Consider the following 15,073-nt stretch of genomic DNA (forward strand, 5'->3'; position numbering starts at 1 on the left):
GAGAGAGAGTGTGTTCGGTTAACTATCCTTGAAGTTCTCACAAGGATAGTAAAACAAAGGAAAATTCGACAAGTGGGGACATTTTGCTGATCCCCACAAGGAAAAATTATATTTTAGGCTTAGGGGTTAGGTTTAAGGTTACAATTAGGCTCAGGGTTTGGAGTTAGGGTTAGGGGTTTAAGTTAGGGGTTAGGGGAAATAGGATTTTGAATGGGAATCATTTGTTTGGTCCCCACAAGGACAGCAAAAGAATGGTGTTTCTGTGTTTAAGTTAAGGCCCGGGACACATTTTTTTACCTTTAATTAACTAGGCAAGTCAGTTAAGAACAAATTCTTATTTTCAATGACGGCCTAGGAACACTGGGTTAACTGCCTTGTTCAGGGGCAGAACGACAGATTTTTACCTTGTCAGCTCAGGGATTCAATCTTGCAACCTTTCGTTACAAGTCCAACGCTCTAACCGCTAGGCTACCTGCCTCCCACATACATGATGTGTGCGTTCATGACTTTGGCTAATAGATCTAATTGTGTATGGGTTGTCTGTGTTTGTGGGATTATGGATATAATGAATCTGATCTTAATCACAGTGACTGACATGGTTTGTTCAATTTAGAAGGGATGTTCATCTGTTAGAATGTAAGCGATGCACAAGGTATTAGAGAAGATTTTCATCGTAATTTCAGACACTGAGTGGGAGTTACTTACAGCTACGAAAGACACCTCATGTTATAGTCATCAAGCAAAACCACCTTCATATCTCCTTCTGATATGGCAGGCTTGATCAGCAGCACATGGTGCAATCTGCACAGGCAGACAAAACAAGAAAATCCATATTCTCCATCTTCACTTCACTCCCACTATCTATCTCAACTCACTAACTAACTTTCCCTCTTCTCTTCTATCTTTTTCTCTCCGATCTTCTCTCTCTCTCTCCCCCCCCCCTTCTCTCTGAGATGTGTGCCCACACAGAGCTCTTCCTGTGTCTGTCCCTGTGGAGATAGGTCTGAAGGTCTTACTATCTTCAGAGTGGGGCTGTACCTGGATGGCTGCCAGGTTCTTCTCTTCTTGCGATGGCGCCTGGTGGACAAAACGCAGCCAGTTGGCATGGCGAGGGTTACTGGCATCCAAAACATAGAGCACATCGCCTTTACTACCTCGGACCTGCAACAGAGAACAAACATGCCTATCAAGGACATGAAATACTGTTGGCTCGCATTCATGTTTTATTTCCATACAGATTTAGCATCTCGATCTAGCTTTCTGTTCATCTGGACATGCAGTTTTAATAAACTAAATCACAGTTGCTATGACAAAAACCTGTGATATAAAACAATGTGGTTCTATCCAATATAACATGACAGTTATAGGCTACTAGATGATTATACTGTAATTTCAGATGTAACCACACCTGAATTCTTTATGGCTGATAGATATGCCGTTACAGATACACATAATCTCACTGATCAACATTTTTATTAAGCATGTCCCTTATATCAAATCAATTCAAAAACCCATGATTGGGATAAAACAGAAGTGCACTTTGATTAACAGAGGCACAACATATGGGTGGAGTTTGCCAAACCAAGACTCATTAGAAAACCAAGACTCTACAGTCAAGAAGAGTATGTGCATCAAACTAGCTGCTCCGATTAGGCATCACCTGTGCTGTATCTGTACTGTCACAGAATTCAAGAGAGTGCATTTATTCAACTATTTATCCTTTCATTTTAATGGTAGGCCTACACTGAAAAGAAATATAGTGCATTGTATTATACACTGAGTGTATAATTGAGTTGCCCTCAGAACAGCCTCAATTTGTCAGGGCATGGACTCTACAAGGTGTCGAAAGCGTTCCACAGGGATGCTGGCCCATGTTGACTCCAAAGCTTCCCACAGTTCTGTCAAGTTGGCTGGATGTTGGATGGTGGACCATTCTTGATACAGASGGAAAACTGTTGTGCTTGAAAAACCCAGCAGCGTTGCAGTTCTTGACACACTCAAACCGGTGCGCCTGGCACCTACTACCATACCTTGTTCAAAGGCACTTAAATCTTTTGTCTTGCCCGTTCACCCTCTGAATGGCACACATACTTTTTCTCAAGGCTTAAAAATCTTTGAGAAGAGCTTACCAAGAAAAACTTCCAAAAGGACTAATTCAAGGCAAAAAGGAGTTGGAGCACCCAACCAAAAAAAGGCAGAGATTGATTTATTTTTGCTCACTTTAATCCATTGTACAGGACGCGAACAGGTGACTGACGTTTGGATGTCAAGCTGACATCTTCCTCAGTGACCTGGCCATTGCACGTAGCTCCTATTTATATCCCAGTGACCCATTGAGACACAACAATGTAAAACAAGTATAATGATAATATGTTTCAAGGTAAATGGCAAATAATAACACAAAATAATAAGAGAAAGGGTGTGTCTCGTTAATCAAAATGCCATGTCAAAATATACATAGGTGATTCTGGCAGTACTCCTTAGACACTGTTGATCCTTAAGGGGCTAAACACCGCCTTTTTMGGGGTTGAGTGCTCCAACTCCTTTTAACCTCAAATTAGTCCTTTTGGAAGTTGTTCTTGGTAAGCTCTTCTCATGATTTCTGTCATTGWTGTTGAACAACCCTCATTTCCTTTGTTTGCTGAAGCGCGAAGGCCCATCTGAATGCTTAAAAATCCTTCTTTAACCTGTCTCCTCCCCTTCATCTACACGGATTGACATGGATTTAACAGGTGACATCAATAAGGGATCATACAGTAGCTTTCACCTGGTCAGTGTTTGTTATGGAAAGAGCAGGAGTTCCTAATGTTTTGTACACTCAGTGTATATAGTACATTTATCATCTATCTATTGTGCTTATGAAGAGAAATATGTGCTGTGACTGCAGTGCTATCACCTCCCACATCAGTCTGGTGTCCGTGCTCTCATCCAGCTCACTCTGCAGTTTCTTTTCTCCAGCGAAAGGGCCAAACTTTTCCCCCTTGGAAAAAACACACATTGTCAGAAATAGGGTACAGGATATTCATTTTCTTTTTTACTAGAGGTCTTCTCCAGAACTGTCAGGGGCTATGTGAAGGTAACCATATATAAATTGTGCGATGTAATAAAGGCCCCCCCAAAAAATGTGCAGTTGTACAACAGTATAGGACTATATAGTATTATAATAAATAGTATTGTCCACGAATCCATCCTATGCATTTCACTTTGGACCCACTAGTAGTTAGTAGACTAGTTAGAACACGCTACAGGGGGGGGGGGGGGGGGGGGGGGGTTCAATGTGTTCCAAATGAATGAAGCTTTCACGTTTAATGTTATGAACAATGTGAGATTACATAATGAATGAACTTCAAGTTTTAAGAAATTGCTACAATGTCAACTTTGCTACAATATTGTGGAATAGCCTATAAAACCCGATTAATGTTGAGTGTGAAAGTTAAATGACAGCATTATGTAATGAAGCAATGTTATAATGTATCAACAAATGTGTTAAAGTGTAACATACGAGAGTCCTGACTGGGCATTGTGGAGTGAGCTACAGTAGTACTGAAATCACAGTTACAGTATCTAGCTACGTGGCACTTTACGTCAGAGCAGCTTTCGTGTAGGCTACGGCTTTAGGTTTTGGAAGCGACTCGCAAAAGAACACAAAATGCGAACAGAAAACTGCCTATTTCTCTATTTCACCGAATTAGTTTTGCACGTTGGTAAATGTATTCATACCCAAAACATACAAAGTTGTCCTGGCCAAAAGAACAAACCTTTTTCACTCGTCTCGCCGTGTAAAGCCCGATTCCATCCTGGACCTTAGATGATTTCAAAGAAAATCTATCTGGCACATACATACCCAACATTGTCATTACTCTAAACGAATCCCTAAAGTGATCATTCGAAACAATGCCGCCAGCAAAAGTAATGAATATTGTCTGTTTTCGCACAGAGCAGAGAGTTTTCAGCGGGTAGTTTTTCCGTAATTTGGTCCAGGTTCAACTTCCACTCTTGCTGCAAGACTGTGGCGGAGCGTCCTGATTGGTTGAAAGTTTGTTACCAGGAGCTACATATTTAGTGAAGGATGCTCGTGCACTTTGAAGTCCCTCTGTCCCCTACCTTTAGATGACAAACGGTAACCACAAATGCCTGCCAAAACTAACGTTAAGCAGGTCATCACGGTTACCCTGTATATAAAGTTGAAGTCGGAAGTTCACATACACCTTAGCCAAATACATTTAAAATCAGTTTTTCACAATTACTGACATTTAATCCTAATAAGTTAGGATCACCACTTTATTTTAAAAATGTGAAATGTCAGAATAATAGTAGAGAGAATGATTTATTTCAGCTTTTATTTCTTTCATCACATTCCCAGTGGGTCAGAAGTTTACATACACTCAATTAGTAATTGATAGCATTGCCTTTAAATTGTTTAACTTGGGTCAAATGTTTCGGGTAGCCTTCCACAAGCTTCCCATAAAAAGTTGGGTCAATTTTGGCCCATTCCTCCTGACAGAACTGGTGTAACTGAGTCAGATTTGTAGGCCTCCTTGCTCGCACACGCTTTTTCAGTTTTGCCCAACATTTTTCTACAGGATTGAGGTCAGGGCTTTGTGATGGCCACTCCAATACCTTGACTTTGTTGTCCTTAAGTCACTTTGCCACAACTCTGGAAGTATGCTTGGGGTCATTGTCCATTTGGAAGACCTATTTGCGACCAAGCTTTAACTTCCTGACTGATGTCTTGAGATGTTGCTTCAATATAGCCACATAATTTTCCTCCCTCATGATGCCATCTATTTTGTGAAGTGCACCAGTCCCTCCTGCAGCAAAGCACCCCCACAACATGATGCTGCCACCCCCGTGCTTCACGGTTGGGATGGTGTTCTTCGCCTTGCAAGCCTCCCCCTTTTTCCTCCAAACATAGTGATGGTCGTTATGGCCAAAACAGTTATTATTCTTGTTTCATCAGGACCAGAAGACATTTCTCCAAAGGTACGATCTTTGTCCATGTGCAGTTGCAAACGCGTAGACTGGCTTTTTTTATGGTGGTTTTTGAAGGCAGTGGCTTTCTTCCTTGCTGAGCGGCCTTTCAGGTTATGCCGATATAGGATCGTTTTACTGTGGATACAGATACTTTTGTACTGTTTCCCAGCATCTTCACAAGGTCCTTTGCTGTTGGTTCTGGATTGTTTGCACCTTTCACAGTCAAAGTAACTTTATCTCTAGGAGACAGAACACATTGCCTTCCTGAGCGGTATGATGGCAGCGTGGTCCCATGGTGATTATACTTGCATATATTGTTTGTACAGATGAACTTGGTACTTTCAGGCAGTTGGAAATTGCTCCAAGGTGAACCAGACTTGGTGGAGGTCTCCAACTTTTTTTCTGAGGTCTTGGCTGATTTCTTTTGATTTTTCCATGATGTCAAGCAAGGAGGCACTGAGTTTGAAGGTAGGCCTTGAGAAATCATCCACAGGTACACCTCCAATTGACTTAAATTATGTCAATTTGGCCTATCAGAAGCTTCTAAAGCCATGACTTCATTTTCTGGAATTTTCCAAGCTGCTTTAAAAAGGCACAGTCAACTTAGTGTATTGTAAACTTCTGACCCACTGGAATTGTGGTACACTGAATTATAGAGTGAAATAATCTGTCTGTAAACAATTGTTGGAAAAAATTACTTGTGTCATGTACAAAGTAGATGTTTAACCGACTTGCCAAAACTATAGTTTGCTAACAAGAAATGTGTGGAGTGGTTGAAAACGAGTTTTTAATGACTAAAACCTAAGTGTATGTAAACTTCGCGACTTCAACTGTGTGTGTGTGTGTATATATATATATACAATGCCTTCTATAACATATAACAAGTGTAGGCTTATTAAACCCGACGAATGAAAGCTTGATGACAATAATTGCATTTCCACCTGACATTGCTTTTGGTCTATGATTAATTCAGATAAATGTAACATAATGGCAATAAACAGTCATGGCAGCTGTTTCATGCTAATTGATTGCGCGTACTCTATCAAACTAGTTACCTGGATATGGTTTGTGTAATGCCTTCTGTGACAGTTATAAGACGCAGTTTTATGAACCCCCTTATGATAAAATGTAAAAGTGTTGGCCTAAATTAGGAACCCCATGATGGTGGGTGTACAGCATAATATCAGTTACTGCTCTAGGGCAACCACACTGGAGCCAAATAGCATTTTGGTTTCCTACTGCTTTAAAATAACCTTTTCAAAGAACTTGGTACTCTGATCCATTGTTGTCCAATTTGTCTGTATATTCTCTTTATGGCTTCTGGTGTGTGTGTGTGTGTGTGTGTGTGTGTGTGTGTGTGTGTGTGTGTGTGTGTGTGTGTGTGTGTTGTGTGGTGTGTGTGTGTGTTGTGTGTGTGTGTTGTGTTGTGTTGTGTGTGTGTGTGTGTTGTGTGTGTGTGTGTGTGTGTGTGTGGTGTGTGTGTGTGTGTGTTTCGTGTGTGTGTGTGTGTGTGGTTGTGTGGTGTGTGTGTGTGCACATTCGTGCATGTTAATATGGTGGATTTGCTATCCTTAGCTAAACATCTTGCACTTCTTCTACGTTGTTGATCTCATGTACCTCCTTATCTGCCTATCTAGGTCAGAGTATGATACTACGGCCAATTAACTAGAAAATATACCTTTCTGTATTTAGAAACCATCTGTGCAGGCAGACATCACACTGTCTAAGTGACTTCACATGTGAAAGGTGGATGAGAGACTATACACAAATACATTAGGTCTCAGTTCAAACTCAATCTCAGACCATTAGTGAGGGAGAAATACCTCACCCTCCTTGATTTGTTGACTTTTACCCCGCAGGACAGAGATGAGTGTAATCAAGTATACATATACTCTGGTTCTGTTGGTGTGTTTGTCTGTCTGAAGAACTGTATATGTTGTTGGATGCACATCTTCAACAAATCTCCTTTCTCTCCAATCAGTGTTGTGTCAGCATTGTGATAGTGTTGTTTACAGTGTTTGTAGCTCTTGTTTATCTTAATGACTTCCTGTTGGTATTATGGGTCCGCGTTCCACACTGCCATGATTGACTCACATGATCAGTGTGAGTTGACTAGGTTACCACAGTGCCTTTGCGTCATGATGTTCTTGTTTACTGGAGAGTCAATGAACTGGCATAAATCTGCTCTGTTTCTTTGAAAGAGGATGAGTTTCCATGGGTAGGAACATTTGTTTAAGACTCAGAACTCTGGACTCCATCGTCCAAATCCTAGTAAAGCTGGTGATTGTTTGTTTCCCTTTCAGTGTCAAATTTAAACCGTGTRTATTTTATGTATTTGTCTCCTTTCAAAGACACAAAAACAAAACATTTCATTACTACAAATGTTTTTTCTCACATAGTATATGGGCAATTCATTGGTAACAGAATGACGCTGAAGTGACAATTTTCCGTCTGCCCACTCTACCATAAACTCTACCATAAAGGCCTGATTGGTGGAGTGCTGCAGAGATGGGTGTCCTTTGGAAGGTTCTCCCATCTCCACAGAGGAACTCTAAAGCTCCATCAGAGTGACCATCGGGTTCTTGGTCACCTCCCTGACCAAGGCCCTTCTCCCCCGATTGCTCCGTTTGGCCGGGCAGCCAGCTTTAGGAAGAGTCTTGGTGGTTACAAACTTCTTCCATTTAAGAATGTTGGAGGCCACTGTGTTCTTGGGGACCTTCAACGCTGCAGATATTTTTTGGTACACTTCCCCAGATCTGTGCCTCGACACAATCCTGTCTCGGAGCTCTACGGACAATTCCTTCGACCTCATGGCTTCGTTTTTGCTCTGACATGCCCTGTCAACTGTGGGACCTTATATAGACAGGTGTGTGCCTTTCCAAATCATGTCCAATCAAAATAATTTACCACAGGTGGACTCCAATCAGGTTGTAGAAACATCTCAAGGATGATCAATGGAAACAGGATGCACTGAGCTCAATTTCGAGTCTCATAGCTAAGGGTCTGAATACTTATGTAAATAAGGTATTTCTTTTTATATATATATAAATTTGCAAACAATTCTAAAAACAGCTTTTGCTTTGTCATTATGGGGAATTGTGTGTAGATTGCTGAGGATTTTTATTTTATTTTATCCGTTTTAGAATAAAGCTGTAACGTAACAAAATGTGGAGTCAAGGGGTCTGAATACTTTCCGAAGGCACTGTAAATGCGTAATTATAGATATGTGATGTATTCATTGTGATGTATCCTGACTAGTCACACAAATGTAGAAAAATGCAATATCCTCTATTGCATTTTTGGATATTATTCTGTTGTTATTCTTCACTCGTGAGGGAGGGAATTTAGAAAATATCTTAATGATTTGCAGGTTTTTTGTAACAAGATGACAAGATACAATGCAATATTTTTTAAACTTACAGAAGGCAAATTATTTCTGTGTGTGTGTTGTAGCCTACCATATTTACTTTCACAATTTCGCCATAAATTCAAAGGGGACACGTTGTTTATGCTGAAACTATACATGCCACCTGGAAATGCAGTTGATACGATAACAAAATTGACTCCAACTCGCCCCTTACGTTATATCACACGAGACCTGAAGGAACTAATCTTCGTATTCTTTAAAAGTCTTGTCTGTTTCTCCTCGTCTGTTTGTGTATTGTTTCAGTTCACCTCTGTATTTGAGGTTGTCTAACCGCTAACCAGTGTTCCAGGTGTGCTATAAGACCCCACTGACATTATAGAAGAGCAGTAGGCCTATGGAAAGTGTCAGGGGGAAGTCTAGGCGGACCTATTGGATGACAGGAGTGACCAGTGGACTGAGAGGCTCTTTGTGTGCCCCCAGCCCCCGATCCCCTCCTGTCCCCGTCCCGTCCCCCCCACCCCCCCCCGTCCCCGTCCCTTCTGACATCCCTGTCAGTGCACAGTCTGGAGGGTCAGACCAAGACGATTAAAGGCCATGAACCCTTTCCTCACATGCCTTCTATAGACCGCCTGTAGAACTCTCATCTACCATAAACTTTCACTCAGCTTTCCTGACTACCCCTAGGTGATCCAGAAAACCCTGGTCATCTACTGTTGACCAGTACCCATAACACACCACACCACACACATTCAGATACACATTCAGATACACAGTCAGACAGAACACTATCATACATGGCCACCGGTTTCCCTGGGCTTTTCATCAGGTCTTGTGTTAATGTGTTCTTCAGTAGGTCGACAAAGTTGGATTTACCCAGATGCTAAATTCAGGTTAGATCAGCAAAACGTGTCATAATATAACATCTATCAGACCATATATACTGATCATAAAAAGACCAGAAGATCACTAATAAAACAGGACTAGGACTTGAAACACAAAGAGCAGTGTGCCATGGAACCTAGGATCAGCCATCCTTCTTTGTACTGCCAATGACGACTCAGAGGGCCAAAAAGCACAGATCAAATACTTTAGGACATGGCAGAAGATTGCACTGAACTAACACTTTCAGTTTCTTTTTTTTCTAAGTAAATATTTTCACTGCAGGGAAACCTCAGTTTGGCAAACACACAAAATGGTTCCATACAGGATTTCCAAATGTATGTGTGCATTTTGTTGAAATACAAACCTGATACTGTAGGTTATGAGGCCAGAACACTTTTCATGTTTCACAAACCCCTCAGTCCCTACCACCCCAACCCCCTATTTCAAGGCTATTGTGAACAGCCAGCAAACCATTTCTTGCAGCTCCGAGGTCACTGGATAAATTATGTTTTCGTTTGTCAACCCCTGGTCCCGCGGACCTGTAGAGAAGGTTCTTCATGAGGGCGTTACAGAGAATTCAGTACTGATGAAGGGTGGAAATTACAAGGCATTAGGAGTGAGCAGAGAACCGAGGGACACCCCTAGAGGTCCTCCTAGGCATTCATCTGTAAATAAGTGTACACAAACACTTTTCCTTTCATGTTCTGTATTACACTCATGAGCACCACACACACACACACACACACCACACACACACACATCACACACACACACACACACACACACACACACACACACAGCACACACACAGCCACACACACACACACCACACACCCACACACACCACACACACGCACAGGCACTCATACAAATAGACTTAGTACACATTGCAGACACATGCATAGACCCACTAAAACACACACACACACACTCACTAGATGGTAAATGACCGGCAGTTAAACAGTGAATTCAGTGTTAGTGTATTATCACAGCAGCCATACATTAGTTTGAGTCTTCAGCTGGGGTTTGCAGATGGAGGTCGTTTGAAGACGGGGGTCACAGGTCTCTGCCCTGGGACAGGACCTGAGTGCTAGGGATGGCTCTGGGCATCAGCCCCAGACTTCGCCTGCCTGACCTTATGCTGTGTTTTTAGCAGAACCCAACAATGATCTATACCCTGAGAGCAAAAGTAGAATCATGTTCATCATAGTCTACCCCTCTGTATTGTCCTGCCAGGGCTCAGTATGCGTGTGTGTGTGTTTCGTGCGCATGTGCATGTGTATATGATTTCTATTACACTAACTTGGAAAATCGCAATGCCACGTTATGGTGTTGAGATCCTAGAAAATATTAATTTGGCCCCAGTGTGGAGCTGAAATGTCTGACTAAACCCGTACTCAGTCCACATTTTATTTTCCCATAGTAGCCTAGGGTGCCTTGGATAGTAGCCTAGGTGCCTTAGATAGTAGCCTAGGTGCCTTGGATAGTAGCCTAGGTGCCTTGGATAGTAGCCTAGGTGCCTGGATAGTAGCCTAGGTGCCTTGGATAGTAGCCTAGGTGCTTGGATAGTAGCTCGGTGCTTGGATAGTAGCCTAGGTGCTTGGATAGTAGCCTAGTGCCTTGATAGTAGCCTAGGTGCCTTGGATAGTAGCCTAGGTGCCTTGGATAGTAGCCTCGGTGCCTTGGCCTCATTCTGCTCTACAAAGCTTATACAGTCATCAGAGAGTCTACAGTTTCACTGCTTTCTCTGCCAAAGGGATAATCATCTCTGAGAAGCGTTCCATGTTCTTCTTAAGTTTCAAATCACATGAGAGTGTCATGAACAGAGGCTGTGTGTTAGTGTGTGTGTGTGTGTGTGTGGTGTGTGTGTGTGTGGTGTGTGTGTGTGTTGTGTGTGTGTGGTGTGTGTGTGTGTGTGTGTGTGTGTGTGTGTGTGTGTGTGTGGTGTGTGTGTGTGTGTGTGTGTGTGTGTGTGTGTGTGTGTGTGTGTGTGTGTGTGTGTGTGTGTGTGTGTGTGTGTGTGGTGGTTGTGTGTGTGTGTGTGAGGTGCATGGCTGTCTGTCTCTGTGGGTCTGTATGCATACCTACCACTCTAGTGGCTATTTCTCCTTCACAAACTCTCCCAAATTGTACATTAACGATTACCGGGATCCCTGGAGTGTCAAATCTTCACATTTCCAGAAAAAATAAAATCACAAGACCTGCGAAATTACAAAATGTGTCCCCCAATGTCGAATTTATGCAATTCCACAAAATACACAACATGCCAGCAGCAGATTTTCAAAAAGGAAAATAGCACATTTTCCAAACAGGTTGTTGTATGGAAGCCTTTAGCCTAGCTGATTTACTGAAAGCCCAAGCCCAGGCCTGGTTCTACATCACATCAATTAAATGCTCCCAATCCCGATAAAAATACTGATTTTTAGAAAACACTACAGTAGGCTATATTGATATAACTGGGGTTGAGAACAAAGCTCCTGAGGTGGGCTGTAGAGGAGTGAGGAAATGAGAAAACACCCATTGGGCCTAGAAAAAGCGCAGAAAGCAGAAAACTCACCTTAGTGATGATCAACTGAATGAAAATACTGGAATAAAGTAGGCTAATACAATTGAAGGCATTTATCAAATTCTTACTTATGCTGAAACTCCCAAAATCGTATCCAACCGTTATACTAATGTAAAGCAATAGTTGTGTGTGGTCACCTAGATTATTTCAGCACAGTTTTGACACAAGCATGGGCCGACTAGATAAATCAGAACTGATCAGATCAATCAGTGTCAGATTTTTGTTTTCACTGAATCTCCCTTTGGATATTTGGTAACAATTAGGGAAATGTTAGCTAAATTGAGATGAGTGCTAATGATTTTCTTTATTCTAGTCTGCTCATATATTAGCTAATCAGAAAAATGTTCTAGCATGTTATACAATTGGATGTTGATCTTCTACTCCCGAACAAAAGCCTGTGACTTGTCTGATAATCAATCAATGTGATTTGTTGAACTGAATCTCTGTCTGTATATTTGGTTAAAAGATCTCTGGCTGGACAAGTGGAAGTGGTAGCTCATGTATTCGTTTGCTCATCTATCAATGATCAAAGTAATTTAGCATGAAATAATGTAGCCTAAATCAAGTGAATGATCTATGTAGTGACTCATGTAGTAGCCTTATATAGAGCCTAGGCTATTTTCCTATCATTCCAATCCCACTGAAACCCAAAATCCTGACTCATGTCTCGCATGAAAATTCCTAACTTTATTCTGTAATCCATAGGTTGCATTATCAAAGCACGTCTCGCCTATGCATGTCAAAATACCGCTATAACATTTCCCCCGCTGTCTCGTTTTGCTGCCCTTATGAGAGTTTCCGTAGACAATGTGTGATCAACTAACGATACGAGAGTAGGTAGATATGGACTTTAAAAAAGAGTTGGTCCCGTTAAGAGACCTTGACATTTAACAAGTTCCTCTATGCATCTCCCCGTTATTCATGAGCTGATCTGCTATCCGTATAAACATCAACTCTATTTTGCCAAATAGAAGATATTCTGTAATTCGTTGGAGGTTATGTGGCAAGTTTAGCAACTTTTGTCAATTGACTTTTGTTGGACTGCAATTAGAAAGTTTGTATGATTCGAAAACGCTATAGCCTACTCCGGGTGCACGCTCCGAGTCCTGAGCACGCTCTGTCTCTGTCTCTACTGCTGAAATGCGCTGAAATTATTGAGGAACATGATAACGCTCGGAATTTATGAAAGGCCTGTTTCGCTATTCACAACAATGTCATTAGCGATCAGTTACTCTATGATTGCTTAAAAGCTGTGAAATCTTTACATAGTGGAGCAGCCAAGCCGGTAATGTGGCGCAGGAACAATTTAATTTTGGGAGAACCCTGGCATAGTGACCATATCTTGATTGTAAACGCTTTAAAATAGGCACTTCCGATTTATGCGGTACATTCCCGAGACTCTCGGGATAAATATAAATAAAATGATCAATTATTCCCGGTATTTTTTCGGCAAAAAATGACTGTACATGCTCACACACTGCCATGTATCTTTTGTAATTATACATCTAACATAAAAATATATTGTTTCCCTGACAATATATTTTTGTCTATCTGCTGCAGTGATTGTTAAACTGGCCCTTGCTCCAGAGCAGTCTGCCATGCCTCACACTGGCCTAGGAAACTTCTGACACCAGCATAGTGAATTTGAGGGGCAGGCAAGTCATGCTAACCCTGGCCAAGGATCAAAGCTGGGTCTTCGCGCACAAGTCTCGCCATTCTACCATACCTGCAGTGTTATGGATGTCTCCACTCTTCATTCAGCTGCATATATACATAACTCACAGATCAAAGCATTACTATGTTAAAAAACAAATATACACAGCCCACCAGACTGAATTACACTTTGACTCTGATGTTTTAATAAAACATGTATGCCAAACAAAAAACGTTGTCTATTTAAAAGTGTAACAAACCAAACAACTCTATGCAGAAGGACTTTGAACAATTTACACAGAAAATGTCACAAAAACACATTTACTGGAATATCTGTCCAGATGCAAAGTTTGGTGATTTTTGATGTATTTTTTGTTTAACTAGGCAATGACGGCATACACCAGAAAAACCCTAACCCAGACAACGCTGGGACAATTGTTCTCCGCCCTATGGGACTCCCAATCACAGCCAGTTGTGATGCAGCCTGGAATTGAACCAGAGTCGGTAGTGACTAGCACTGAAATGTAGTGCATTAGACCGCTGCACCACTCAGGAGCCCAGTGGTAGAATTAGGGTACAATCTCCATCTGTCTTTTAGGCGACCACATTTTCCAAAAACTCAGTTAGATATCGGCTCTGAATGGAGACTCAAAGATGTCTGCAGAAAGAATGGTGTGTCAGCTGGCGGCAGGTAGCCTAGTGGTTAGAGTGTTGGACTAGTAAGCGAAAGGTTGCAAGATTGAATCCCTGAGCTGACAAAATACAGATCTGTTGTTCTGCCCCTGAACAAGGCAGTTAACCCATTGTTCCTAGGCTGTTGATTGAAAATAAGAATGTGTTCTTAAGTGACTTGCCTAGTTAAATAAAGGTATAAAACAGTAAATGGAAAGAGGGTAYGTGTCAGTATGATCTGGGAGAGGTGACATTAACTAGAGAGAGAAAGCAGCATCTCCTGTCTGTGAGCTCCAGAAAAAAGGCTTTTCTGTGTGGCTTACTCTGTGGTTTGTGTCTGTGTGTATATCAAGAAGTGTGAGTTTCTATTTTTTTCAGGCTTATACCTACTAAGTGACTAGTACAGAGAGAACGAAGGACGGCCTTGGCTTCATTAAAACTCCATCTACCTCCATTCAGACCTTATTCATGAGTGTATTGACCCTCAGAGCATAGCTCTAGCAGTCCCTACTTACTGGCTTTATTAGTAGGAGTTTACAGGCCTGTCCATGACATTCCCACAGCTCTCTGGGAGCTCCACATGATTCCAGGGCAACAGCAGGTTAATGTAAGCCAGGTGGAGCCTCCTCTACGCTTCCTCTGAACGGGGTTGTTTGATTGACAGGGAGTTGTGGTGGAGAATCAGAGCGTTACTGCTCAGAATCGAGTTGTGATGGAAACATGGAGAGTCACAAGGAACAGCTGTTTGTCTTAGCCACAACAGTCAGGACTTTTCCACTCAACTGTGACCACTCTTAATTACAACGTGTGGATGTGTGTGTGATCGGGTCTGTGTCGGTGTGTGCCAGTGCATGCTGAACTCCTCCTCTTCTCTTATATGTGGCAAGTGTACTGTATGTGTGGTTAAAACGGTTACCCTACATCCTAAAACACATGTAAACACGAAACGATCGCAGACA

At 41.8% G+C, this 15,073-nt stretch overlaps 1 protein-coding gene and 1 long non-coding RNA gene across 2 annotated transcripts in view; one reads left to right on the forward strand and one right to left on the reverse strand.

Annotated features, from left to right (window-relative positions):
* The window catches only part of LOC111971174 (PR domain zinc finger protein 5-like), a 60,907-nt gene extending 56,895 nt beyond the window's left edge, over positions 1-4,012 (reverse strand). The window contains 3 exon segments of the mRNA XM_023997964.2: positions 1,039-1,161; positions 2,897-2,980; positions 3,759-4,012. Coding sequence (XP_023853732.1) covers positions 1,039-1,161; positions 2,897-2,980; positions 3,759-3,857 — 306 coding nt within the window. The 5' untranslated portion in view covers positions 3,858-4,012.
* The window catches only part of LOC139028532 (uncharacterized), a 171,362-nt gene that overhangs the window by 75,944 nt on the left and 80,345 nt on the right, over positions 1-15,073 (forward strand). The window lies entirely within an intron of this gene.

Source organism: Salvelinus sp. IW2-2015, linkage group LG13, assembly GCF_002910315.2.
Source record: "Salvelinus sp. IW2-2015 linkage group LG13, ASM291031v2, whole genome shotgun sequence".
Classification (NCBI taxonomy): Eukaryota; Metazoa; Chordata; class Actinopteri; order Salmoniformes; family Salmonidae; genus Salvelinus; species Salvelinus sp. IW2-2015.